Below are 13280 nucleotides of genomic sequence, written 5' to 3' on the forward strand. Positions count from 1 at the left end.
CAGGGGGTTGGACTCGATGGCCCTTGTGGTCTCTTCCAACTCTACGATTCTATGATTCTATTCTATGATTCTATGATTCTATGACACTACGAAACCCACCTTGGATGGCTGCACCCACCTTGGACCCAATCCCTTGTCCCAGAGGACCACCCTGAGCCCTGCAGCCTCTTGAGCAGAGGTCATCATCATCAGCATTTTGGATTTGTATACCGCCTTTCTATCTTACAATACTCAAGGCGGTTTACAAGCTGAAGAAACAAAAAAATGTATATCTTATAACAATCTAATGCAATACAAAAATGTGATAATAAAACATAACTTTAAAATAGGCAAACTCCATCAAAAAAGTAGCATTCAACAATTGTTAAAATAGTATAAAATAATAATATCGACATATAAAAGTTGAACAGAAATCCACTCAACAGTTACAATAATATCTAAACTATAATCAATAAAGCAACGGCAAGCCACAGTACAGAAAATAATACAATACACACTGAGAAGCAGAGACTAGAGGGTAAGGCAAGGCAGGTGGAAAGAGGCCTTGCCTGATGGAGTCTCTCCTCTCACAGGTCTCCCTCCAGGACCAGCTCCCTTGTGAGGACTCCTAGGTGGAGGGGCAGCAGCAGGAAAGGGCCTCATCCTGGCACCCAGGAGCACACACCACATCATCTGCGTCAAAAGTCACTTGGGGAATGTGCTATTGGGAGGATGGAAGCAACCAAAGAAATGAATACCGCAAGGCAAGATACTTACTTTGAGCTGGGGGATATGCTGTTGGCGCTAGTTTCTGCTCTTCCCCATTGTCACAGAGCATAAGAAGGTATTACTCATTTATGATGAGAATAGGAATTATTTCTTTTGAACTTTGCTTGGTTCCTCCTTGGCAGCCAGTGCGATTCTTTCAGCAGGGCTAGAACTCAGGACCCGCTGCCTTGAGGGACACCTAAGAGCAGTTGGGCAGGGAAAGGTCTCCCTTGGGAGGTGGTGGACTCTCCTTCCTTGGAGGTTTCTCAGCAGAGATCGGAGGGCCATCCGCCATGGATGCTTGAGCTGAGATTCCTGCCTTGCTGGGGGTTGGACTAGATGACCCTGGGATCCCCTCCTATCTCTCCACTCCTGAATTCTAGGAGGAGCTTCCTTGCCTCCTGCAAAGCCCTTTTCCCTGCAAGCTCTTCCTCTGGATTCTGGCCAAGGGAGGGAGATCCTCAGAGTCCAGCCAAGAGCCAAAGGCCCCCCATAGGTGGAGCCAGGGAGAAGCTGCCCCCCGAAATCCATAAAAAATAATAAAAATCTGAGGTTCTGCCAAGCGAGAGAGGGCTGAGCTGGGGGGACTCGGTTTTGCAAGGGTTAAAGAGAACAGAGCTGCCTTCCTAGAGAGGACAGGAAGCGGGGGGGGGGCAGGTCCTCCAGAGCCAAGGCCCCTCCCTCCCCAGTCCTTTCCTGCTTCGGTGTCTCTCCTGGGATCTGGTGAGTCTCCTCTCTCTCTGGGATCTGGTGGGGGTCCCAGGGCTGCAGCAGGGGAGGGGGCCTGGGGGGCCGGATCTGCTCATGGGGGGACCCCAAGTCAGGGGGGAGGAGAGGGTCCTGCCAGGGAGGGGCCAGGTCTGCCACGCTCTCCTTCCTGCAGATCAGAGGATCCCAAACTCAGTTGGCCGTCCCCCCCCCTTCAGAAAAGATCTCCCTTCTTTAAACAAAGGAGTCCCTGGGACTTTAACTCTCTGTGACATCGCTCAGCCTCATTGCACAACAGAGGAAACATCTGCAAATGGTTTTCCAAAGCTGGAGGAGGAGGTGGACTAGCCCCCCCCCAAAAAAAAAACCATGGGGAGGAAGGAAGGAAAGGTTGGAGAGAAAGACCAGGAGTAAAGAGAGGGATTCCAGCCCATAGTCTGGCTGCTGCAACGGAAACCAGTTTCCCAGTGTCTCCCAGGGCAGCTCCCCACGGAGGCCACTGCAGCAATCCCCTCGCACCCAGAGCAGGGCATCCCAGGACCACATCCTCCCTCTCCCAAAGGGATTGTTGCTGGAAAACCAGCCAGAAATGGGCGCTGCTACTCACTGAGCCTCCAGGGACCTGGGCATCAATGGCTGTGCGTGTGTTAAGCCATCTAAGAGAATAATAATGTCCAGATACATTCCTGGCCCTCAGAGCAAAGAAAAAGGGACCCCACCCCAGGAGTCTGTCTGGAGAGCGGCAGAGAGACCAAGTGCAAGAAAAGGAGACAGAAGCAGGGGAGTGGGGGTGGGGGGAGCAACTCCTGAGGACCCCCAGGTGAGGAACTCCACTAGAGCCAGGCATCCATTTTCCACAAGATACAAATGACTCCCTTGTCAGTCAGTTCTGACTTCTTGCATTTACTCAAAGGCAGGAGCAACTAGACTGATTCACCTCAGAGGAATCCCTTCAGTTGCCTCCACATTTTGCATTGCAATCTTCCTTCTAGGAGAGCTAGAGGCTGCTTCCTCCTCCTCTCCTTCTTCTTCTTCCTCTTCTCTCCACCTCCTCCTCCTCTGTCTTCTTCTTCAGAAGATATCTCATGGTTTGGTACAGTTCCACCCTGATTCCTAGGAAGACTCATCCATGCTTGCTCAGGGAACATTTCTCTTCTTCTGACCTAAAAATTTTGTAACTAAACAATGTATTTGCTTTATAGGATTTGCTAGCACCTCATTAGCACAGGCAGAACTTGGCAGAAGACCAAAGGGTTCCTTCTGATCTCTTAGAGGCTTCCTGAGAGCACAGATGGATGAGCAAGACCCAGCTGGCCCTGGAGCAGGAAGAGGCCATGCCATCCAAACTGGGAGCAATGGGGGATTCTGGGAAAACTCTGGGCAGAAGATCCTGGGTGAGGAGGACACCCTCCGCTCAGAGGTGCAGAGCCAGCAGTTGAGGCAGTTCTGCTGCCAGGAGGCCAAAGGACCCCGAGAGGTTTGCAGCCGACTCTACCACCTTGACAGTCAGTGGCTGAAGCCAGAAAGGCACACGAAAGCTGAGATGCTGGACCTGGTGATCTTGGAGCAGTTCCTGGCTGTCCTTCCACCGGAGATGGAGAGCTGGGTGAGGGAATGCGGAGCGGAGACCAGTTCCCAGGCGGTGGCCCTGGCTGAAGGTTTCCTCCTGAGTCAGGCAGAGGAGAGGAAGCAGGTGAGAGAGACTTTGCTCTGGATACTCCCAAGGGGCTCCAAACAGGATTGAGAACATCTCATATAGCTCTATTGATGGCCCATCCTTTTTCTTGGAAGACAATCCATAGAATGAGTTCTAACACTCTTTAAGTCTTTGTCATTCTCCTTCTAACATTTCTCACCATTCATTCTCTGTTTTGAATTCTTGTTGCTCTTTCAGGAAATGGATCATTTTGCAGAAATTGACCTGGATTCCTGTGAGGCAGAGAGGCCTCCGTTGGACACCAGAGTGAGGCCACTGGGTAAGGAGGAAGGTGGTTTTCTCTGTTTGGAGGCATTCGGAACCAAGGGTCCAGAGGAGGGGAGGTGTATTTTTATACAACTAAGATATGAAATGGGCACAAACGTCGAAATGCACTCAGCAGGAAAGGCTTTCTGAAAGGCCCATCTTTAGTTAGAGATGCCCCGTTTCACCTTTGATAGAAGTAGGCACTCCTGGCATCCTGCTTATCTTTTTTCTCTTGCAGGTGAAAGAATGATGCCGGCAAAACCTCCTGATCCGCCTTTTCATGGGGGCAGAAGGGAAGCAGCGGCTGTGGAACCAGATCAGGTCAGGGGAAGCTGCCTTGTGGGGACAGAGGCCGAGGGATGGAGCAATGTCATGGACTGGTTGGGCACAGAGGAATGGTGGGAGGAAGCAGCCAGGGAACCAGGAAGGGAAGACCTTTCAGAGACCAAGGAGTGGAGGTGGAGGAAGGATGAGCGGTCAGAGGGAGAAGATGGAGAAGCCTGGGAAGAGGAGGTGTCAGAAGCTGAAGGGACAACAGGGCTTAGTGAGCTGGGAGACTCTGAGGCAGAATGCAGTCCAGAATCGGAGGCAAAAGAGGAAGGAGGCAAGTGGGAGGAGGGAGGTTGAGAGGCAGAGGTGAGTCAGGAGAAGGAGGAGCCACGGGGGCTCCCTCTCCTTCTGCCAGAAGCCACCCTCCCTGCTTGTCTCTCAGAGCCAAGAGAGGTCTAACATGGAGGAGTAAAGGCAGGCTGCACACTGGCACACTGTTGGATTGCTTGCCAGAAACCCCAGAGAGGAGGGGACTTGGAAAGTTGTGGGGAGCCAGGGGCCTTCACTCTCTTCAAACTTTGCACTATATAATCTCACTTTTCATATATCTCCACCTAGACAACTAGTCCATTAATTGATTGAGAGTGCAAACTGACAGACCTTCAGGGAATGAGCTGCTCTTCTCATTAGGCCTGAAACTCAGCCAAGTCTGTGAATATCGTGTTCTTGCTGTTAAAGAGTTAACTCCAGCTGTGAACTGTGGGACTCGTACTGTCACTATCTCTGTTTTCATTCTTTCTTGATCCCTTTTAATCTCTCAGTTCTCTTCTTTCTTTCTCTTAACTGTCTCCTCCAAAGCTTGGACTGGTTTTTCCAAACCATTAGTTTTACTGGATAGTCTTTTGATTTCTGTTGTCAATTTGTCCATTTTTTTGGTGTAACAGTATGAGAAACACACGGTGGAATACTACCTATTTGCGCAAAGATGAATACCCATAATTAAAATGCAGAATAAAAGAATTCCATTAAAACATTAAAATAGGCATCCATAATAAAAGTGTGCAGCAAAGCAATCCTATTGAAACAACACAGCAATTAACAGGAAGGAAATAACAGAGCATTGTGTAGCAGATCATATTTCTGCTGTCTCAGAGGAGGACATTTCCCTTTTTCTTTTAGGGTCCAGTGTGCTTTGAAGATGTCGCTGTTCGTTTCACGGACGAGGAGTGGGAGTTGCTGGATCCTGACCAGAGAGCTCTGCATAAGGACGTCATGGAGGAGAATCGTGGGATCGTGGCCTCTCTTGGTAAGGATCCCTGTGGGATCTTAATATCTGACTGAAAATTTTAAAAATACCTTTGTGTGACAAACCTCATATATTTTCACAGAGCTCAACAGCGCCCCCTACAACACCTGGGAACCTAACACCCCCACAATAAACCTTGAACAGTAAATTACTTATTTTTCTGTGAGTCTTCCTCCAGTTCTGCCTTTTTATACCACAATTGGGCTGGTCTGAACTGCCCAGGCCATCTTAAATGTCAGCTTCAGAGTTGTTAGGAAAGATAAGTAGCTTCTGTCAGTTTTTCTGTTTTTGTTTTTGCTGCTGTCGTTCTCTGATTGACCAAAGCGACTACTGACATTGGAGAATCTCAGGTATTAGTAGCAGTGATAATAATAATAATAATAATAATAATAATAATAATAATAATAATTATTATTATTTATACTATGCCCATCTGGCTGGGTTTCCCCAGCCACTCTGGGTGTCTTCCAAAACATATAAAAACATGAAATAACAAAATGTGATCCAAAAAGGAATAAAAGAAAAGAAACAGAAATATTGGTGGAGATAAGCTAAAAGGAAAAAGAGGTATTAAGAAACCCAGACAACGAAACAATCAAACAAAATATCAAACTGCTACAAACCAAATTTGCTACGCTAATAAATCAAGAAGTGGAATGGAATATTAAAATATTAAAACATAGAAATTTCGAGTTTGCCAACAGACCAGGAAAACTACTGGCTTGGCAACTCAAGAAAAGGCAGTGATAGGATTATAAACAAACTGAAACTGGGAAACAAAATAATAGATGAATTGAATGAAATATGTAAATTTTTTGTAAGTTATTACAGAGAATTATACCAAAAAGAAATGGAAAACCCGGGGGGGGGGATGAAGAATTTTTAAAACATAATAACCTGCCAGTAATTCTGAGTGGGGGGAAAATCAAACACCAATTACAGCCATAGAAATCCAACAATACAAATGTGAAATCAGGGAAGTCGCCCAGTCCAGATGGATTGTCAGCCTGCTATTATAAGTAGCTGGAAGAAGTCCTATCACAACCTTCAAAACATGTAATGAATGATATACTATCCAAATGGAAAACACCAGAGACATGGAAGGAAGCATTTATAACACTAATTCCCAAATGGGACAGATCTAACACTTATTTCAAACTACATACCAATTTCATTAATCAGTAATGATTACAAACTTTTCACATCCATCTTAGTGGGAAGATTAAAAAAGACCCTGAGAAAACTAATCCATGAAGACCATGTGGGCTTTCTCCCTGGATGACAATTAAACAGCAATATAAGAAATATTATCAATATATTGGAACACCTAGAAACCAGAAATGACAAACCAGCAGTTCTCATGTTAGTAGATGCAGAAAAGGCATTTGAGAATATCTTGTGGAGCTTTATGAAAACACAGATTACGGTAACTTAATGGGATTTGGAGATACTTTCTGCAGAGGAATAGAGGCAATCTATTTGAAGCAGAGAGCAAAACTTATTATAAACAGCAACATCACAGATAGCTGTAACATAATGAAGGGGACCAGGGAAGGGTGCCTTCTGTCCCCACTGCTATTTATCTTAGTATTGGAAATCTTGAACTGAAAAATAAGAGATGAGAGGATAAAAGGTATAGTAGTACAGGGAAAATATTACAAATTAAAAGCCTTCGCGGATGACCTAATAATAACAACAGAGAACATGAAATAAAGCCTAATTTAGAACATTACAACTGATAAAAGAATTTGGACAGGTGGCAGGATTCAGTTCTTCCTCTACCACAAATTTAATTAGCATTATTTCATAATTGCAGGCTCCATTTCTTCCCGAGGCTCTAATCCCTATTCGTCTCCATTTCAGATTCTGAAGAATTGGAAATCAAGGATGACCACGACAAAATCTGCAGAGTGGAGAAGTCACGTAAAAATGTGGTGTGTGGAAAGAGCTGCAGTCAGAGCTCCCATTCCACTTCCCAGCAAAGAATTCTCATTGGTAAGAAACCCTATCAGTGCGTGGAATGTGGAAAGAGCTTCACAGATAGCTACCACCTGACATCCCATCAAAGAATTCACACAGGGGAGAAACCCTATCAGTGCGTGGAATGTGGAAAGTGCTTCAGGGACAACTCCAAACTCACTTCCCATCAGAGAGTTCATACAGGGGAGAAACCCTATCAGTGCAAGGAATGTGGAAAGAGCTTTAGTCAGAGCTTCTGCCTCACTTCCCATCAGAGAATTCATACAGGAGAAAAACCCTATCAGTGCTTGGAATGTGGAAAAAGCTTCAGTCGCAGATACTCTCTCACTTCTCATCAAAGATTTCATACAGGAGAGAAACCCTATCAGTGTGTGGAATGTGGAAAGAGCTTCACTACCAGCTCCTATTTCACATCCCATCAGAAAATTCATACAGGAGAGAAACCCTATCAGTGTGTGGAATGTGGAAAGAGCTTCCGTGACAAGCGCTCTCTCTCTTCTCATCAACGAATTCATGCAAGGGAGAAAACTTATCAGTGTGTGGAATGTGGAAAGAGCTTCAGTACGAGCTCCCATCTCACAGACCATCAAAGAATTCATACAGGAGAGAAACCTTATCAGTGCATGGAATGTGGGAAAAGCTTCAGTAGGAGCTCCCATCTCACTTCCCATCACAGAATTCATTCAGGGGAGAAACCTTATCAATGCATGGAATGTGGAAAGAGCTTCAGTATGAGCTCTTCTCTCAGTTCCCATCAAAGAATTCATACAGGGGAGAAACCCTATCAGTGCATGGAGTGCGAAAAAAGCTTCAGTGCAATCTCCCATCTCAATACCCATCAAAGAATTCATACAGGGGAGAAACCCTATCAGTGCGTAGAATGTGGAAAGAGCTTCCGTCGGAGTACCGATCTCAATTTCCATCAAAGAATTCATACAGGGGAGAAAGCATATAATTGCTTTGAATGTGGAAAGAGCTTCAGTAAAAGCTCCCATCTCAATACCCATCAAAGAATTCACAGAGGGGAGAAACCCTATCAGTGTGTGGAATGTGGAAAGAACTTTAGTCAGAGTGCCCATCTCACTTCTCATAAAAGAATTCATACAGGGGAGAAACCCTATCAATGCATGGAATGTGGAAAGAGCTTCAGTAAGAGCTCCCATCTCAATACCCATCAACGAATTCATACAGGGGAGAAACCATATCAATGCATGGAATGTGGAAAAAGCTTCTGTCAGAAGGCGAAGCTCACTTTTCATACAAATACTCACAGAATCGTGAATCACAGAATCATACAATTGTGGAGTTGGAAGTGATCCCTGGTATCATCTAGTCCACCCCATGCAAAGCAGGAATCGCAACTAAAGCATCCATGACAGATGGCCATCCAACTTCATAAAACCTCAAAGGATGGAGATTCCAACACCTTCCAAGGGATTTCATTCCACTAACAGCTCTTGCTGTCAAAAACCTCTTCCTGATGTGTAGTGTGAATCACATTTCTGTTCACTTGAAGCCACTGGTCCATGTCCTACCCTTTGGAGCAGGAAAAAACAAGCTTGCTCCATCTTCTATTGTTTTTGTTTTTATTATTTATTTTGGGTATATATTCTATTTATTTCCTTTTCTGACAATATCCCACATCAACAAAGCATAAACGAAAACAATACAGCAAAGAAGAATCTTTCCTTTCAAACATTTTAAATAAGTGACAAAAAATCAGAAATCTCTTTTCCTGGTTCCTTTTAACTCTGATTTGTTCATTCCGATGCTCTGGAATGCCTCTCAGATGTAGCATTGAGTCATTTTGTTTTAATTCCAGAAGTGCAATATTATTTACTGTATCCTTCTGAGTTTCTCTTACTGTGGCTAGCTCTGTTTTCATTCTATCTTGATCCCTTTTTATCTCTCAATTCTCTTCTTTCTTTCTCTTAACTGTCTCATCCAAAGCTTGGACTGGTTTTTCCAAACCATTAGTTTTACTGGATAGTGTTTTGATTTCTGTTGTCAATTTGTCCATTTTTTTGCTGTTATTTTGCAAATCTTTTCCTAATTCCACCAGGATCTCTGCTATATTGGCATCTCCTTAGGTCGTCCCCCTTTTAGTTTGTCCTGGTGTGGGTGGTTTCTTTTGTGCAGCCATGTTTTTTCTGTTAGACTGTTTTTCTTTCCAATTAAATTATTGTTTTTTGTTATTCCGAATGTCTCCACTGGATGTCTCTCCCACTGTTGTCTTGGGGAATATTCTTTTCTTTTCTTTCTTCTGTAGTAACCTATGTTATCCATTTGAGAACCACAATATTGTTCTTTTTCCCTCTTTATCACAGTCTTTGAACTCTAATACTTTGAAGGAGCAAGGTTTCAATTCCATTAAGTGAGGCAGCTCATCCTCTATTAACATACAGTCTTTTCGTGTTTCCCCCCCCTATCTGTATAATTAAAGATTCACAGAAGACTCCGTAACTGCTTGCTTTCTCTCCCCCTGGCAATTTTGCATCCTCTTGACTGGATATATAGTTCAGGGTGGGTATTTATCTCTAATTTTTAAATTCTAACAATTGTAACGATTTTGTTCTCCCTTCTCGTGTTTTCTCTCCTCCATGTCTTCGCAATATGTTATGCTTTACCTTGGCTTTTTCTGCCAGATTTTTTGCACATGCTTCTTTCCCAATTCTGGAGAGGACTTCCCTTTTTCTCTCCGGAACTTAGCCAAATTGGTTCTTCAATCTTTTCTTCCATTCCACCTTTTCTTTGGCTTTTCTCCTTTTTGGGAAAGCTTCCCACTCCAGCGAGGGTTACAAGACTTTTTGCCGTTGAGGCAATATGACCCAGTGCCGTGGCTCAACCTTCCGGCGCAGAGCTGCCACTTTGGGGGCGAGAATGGAGTTCGTTTCAGCATGTCCTCTCCAGTCTCCCCAGCTTCCCCCAAGGAGGTTTGGGGACACAAAGCATCTGTGGAACCACCCCAGTCTCTAAACATGGCAACAGCACACCCTGAAGAAAGTCACTGGCTCCTTCTTCCCCTTCGTGGCAAACCGGAAGTCTGTATACAGTATTGTGTTTTTATATTGTGCTTGTATGTTGTAACCGCCCTGAGACTTGTGGGTATAGAGCGGTATACAAATTCAATCAATCAATCAATCAATCAATGACAAACTGGGAGGGGCAGCTAATGTCACAAAAGCCAGAATTGGGATTCAAGATGCCATTAACACAGGGGTAGGCAACCTAAGGCCCAACAGCCTTCTCAATCTGGCCCGCGGATGGTCCAGGAATCAGTGTGTTTTTATACTACTACTAATAATAATAATTTATTATTTGTACCCCGCCCATCTGGCTGGGTTTCCCCAGCCACTCTGGGCGGCTTCCAACAAAGATGAAAGATACACTAAAATGTCACATATTAACAACTTCCCTGAACAGGGCTGCCTTCAGATGTCTTCTGAATGTCAGGTAGTTGTTTATCGCTTTGACATCTGATGGGAGGGCGTTCCACAGGGCAGGCGCCACTATCGAGAAGGCCCTCTGCCTGGTTCCCTGTAACTTGGCCTCTCACAGTGAGGGAACTGCCAGAAGGCCCTCGGAGCTGGACCTCAGTGTCCGGGCAGAATGATGGGGGAGGAGACGCTCCTTCAGATATACTGGACCGAGGCCGTTTAGGGCTTTAAAGGTCAGCACCAACACTTTGAATTGTGCTCGGAAACGTACTGGGAGCCAGTGTAGGTCTTTCAAGACCGGTGTTATATTGTCTCAGCGGCCCCCAGTCACCAGTCTAGCTGCCGCATTCTGGATTAGTTGTAGTTTCTGGGTCACCTTCAAAGGTAGCCCCACGTAGAGCGCATTGCAGTAGTCCAAGCGGGAGATAACCAGAGCATGCACCACTCTGGCGAGACAGTCTGCAGGCAGATAGGGTCTCAGCCTACGTACCAGATGGAGCTGGTAAACAGCTGCCCTGGGTACAGATTTGACCTGCGTCTCCATGGACAGCTGTGAGTCCAAAATGACTCCCAGGCTGCGCACCTGGTCCTTCAGGGGCACAGTTACCCCATTCAGGACCAGGGAGTCCTCCACACCTGCCCTCCTCCTGTCCCCCCAAAACAGTACTTCTGTCTTGTTAGGATTCAACCTCAATCTGTTAGCCGCCATCCATCCTCCAACCGCTTCCAGACACTCACACAGGACCTTCACCACCTTCACTGGTTCTGATTTAAAAGAGAGGTAGAGCTGGGTATCATCTGCATACTGATGAACACCCAGCCCAAACCTCCTGATGATCTCTCCCAGTGGCTGCACATAAATGTTGAAAAGCATGGGGGAGAGGACAGAACCCTGAGGACCCCACAAGTGAGAGCCCAGGGGTCTGAACACTCATCCCCCACCACCACTCTCTGAACACGGCCCAGGAGGAAGGAGCGGAACCACTGTATGACAGTGCCCCCAGCTCCCAGCCCCTCAAGATGGTCCAGAAGGATGTTATGGTCGATGGTATCAAACGCCGCTGAGAGATCCAGCAGAACTAGGAAACAGCTCTCTCACCTTTGTCCCTAGCCCACCGGAGATCATCAACCAGTGCGACCAAGGCAGTTTCAGTCCCATGATGAGGCCTGAATCCTGACTGGAAGGGATCCAAATGGTCCGCTTCTTACAGGCGTGCCTAGAGTTGTTCAGCAACCACTCGCTCAATCACCTTGCCCAAGAACGGAAGATTTGAGACTGGGCGATAGTTAGCCATCGTGGGCGTATCTAAAGATGGTTTTTTAAGAAGCGGTTTAATAACCGCCTCTTTCAGCGGGTCTGGGAAGGCTCCCTCACAGAGGGAAGCATTCACCACCCCGCAGAGCCCATCGCCCAGTCCTTCCCGGCTAGCTTTTATAAGCCAGGATGGGCAAGGATCCAGGAGACAGGTGGTTGGCTTCACTCGTCCAAGCAGCCTGTCCACATCCTTGGAGGTAACAGATTGGAATTGATCCCACACAAGTTGACTAGACAGGACTATATGGGACTGGCAGAAATGACCGGCAGAATCAGAGACCAGAGAAAAGAGTCGGCGGAAGACGATTGGAAGAAGTTTAAAGACTATCTGCAGAAATATTGTAAAATTAATGAATGCTAGAATGATGTTGGACAGAAATTAAGTGGTTTCCAGCTGTAATGCTTAAGAGACATGGAAAATAAGGTTTTGAAATAAGCAAAAAAACTAATGGTGAGGATTTGCTGAACAAATAACCTAAATTGGAATATAAGAAAGGGAGGTATGAGGAGGTCTGGAAAATAAGTTAAAAGAAAATAAGTAAATGGAAACTATGTGTTTTTAGTTGTTTTTATTTTTGTATTTTTGTTGTTTCTTTTCTTTTTGTTTTACAATGTATTATCTTTGAAAAGTTCAATAAATATCTTATAAAAAAAATACAAAGAATATAGATTTTTAAAGTCCATTATATAAAATACATTTTAGGATTTTGGATTAATAGTCAAATAGTGGATCTTATTCTAATTGCCCTGGCTAAAAACCTTGCAACCTTTGCTGTCACCTGCTCATCTGGATCTGCCAAGAGAAAGGACACTGTGACAGTGGTTGGGCAAATCGGAATGGACAATAAGAGAGGGGTGATAACTGTTGGCTATTTGCAGTATGGTAGCGCTGCAGAGAGCTTGCTGGGGAGACCATGCATTAAAAAGGGACTCAAAAATAACTTAAACAAGGTTTTAATAAGAAAAACAAAAACTCCATTTACACTAAATACACCAACAAACCAGACCCAACCACCAACCCATCCCCCAGGGTAATGGGAGAGCTAGGTGCTGCTCCTTATATACTACACCCAAATGCTGACACACCTTAATCAAATACAACTCAGCAGCACCTGCTATGTTTCACAGCTGTAAAGCTGGGTCTCGTTATCTTGCTCTGGCCCCTTAAAGACATACATATCGGGTGGAACAATGGTGAACCTTTACATTTAAAGAAACCATTCAACAATAACCTCATTCCTCTTTATAAAATGCGCAAGCCAAAAGGATATGCGCCAGCAGTTCGGTACTGCCATCTCCATGGGGACATAACCATTTTCTGTGTGGAATCTGCGGGAATCGTCCCTCAAGTCCAGCCAAAGGAAATACATTCAATCTTGCGAGAGTAAAAGCGTGTCTATATTTTAGAATCACTAAGTTATGCAGATAGGGTGCCAGAGAGTTGAAATGGGTGTGTGGAAAATAGTCGTACCATAGGCAAAATTTCCTTATTGTGGCCGAGTTGTTCTGGACTAGAAGGTATAAGGAACTGAAAGGCAGCTAAAAACCTGCAGG

General features: G+C 45.1%; 3 protein-coding genes across 7 annotated transcripts in view; 2 read left to right on the forward strand and 1 right to left on the reverse strand.

The window, feature by feature from the left end:
* The window catches only part of LOC114595241 (uncharacterized), a 48795-nt gene extending 39366 nt beyond the window's left edge, over positions 1–9429 (forward strand). Inside the window, exons 1-6 of one of the 2 annotated variants that reach the window (XM_077927919.1) lie at positions 1417–1497; positions 2658–3148; positions 3350–3431; positions 3657–3739; positions 4868–4994; positions 6858–9429. In XM_077927919.1, the coding sequence (XP_077784045.1) occupies positions 2747–3148; positions 3350–3431; positions 3657–3739; positions 4868–4994; positions 6858–8290 (2127 nt within the window). In that variant the 5' untranslated portion in view covers positions 1417–1497; positions 2658–2746 and the 3' untranslated portion in view covers positions 8291–9429. Of the gene's footprint in view, positions 1–1416; positions 1498–2657; positions 3149–3349; positions 3432–3656; positions 3740–4867; positions 4995–6857 lie in introns of those variants that run through there. The other variant, XM_077927920.1, reaches the window with a different exon arrangement.
* LOC114589664 (uncharacterized) overlaps positions 1–13280 on the reverse strand; it is a 999511-nt gene that overhangs the window by 107182 nt on the left and 879049 nt on the right. The window lies entirely within an intron of this gene.
* Positions 1334–13280, forward strand: part of LOC144327607 (zinc finger and SCAN domain-containing protein 31-like) — a 121337-nt gene continuing 109390 nt past the window's right edge. The window contains exon 1 of the mRNA XM_077927977.1: positions 1334–1470. The gene's annotated coding sequence lies outside the window, so the exon portion shown is untranslated. The remainder of the gene's footprint in view (positions 1471–13280) is intronic.

Source organism: Podarcis muralis, chromosome 4 (assembly GCF_964188315.1).
Source record: "Podarcis muralis chromosome 4, rPodMur119.hap1.1, whole genome shotgun sequence".
NCBI classification, from domain to species: Eukaryota; Metazoa; Chordata; class Lepidosauria; order Squamata; family Lacertidae; genus Podarcis; species Podarcis muralis.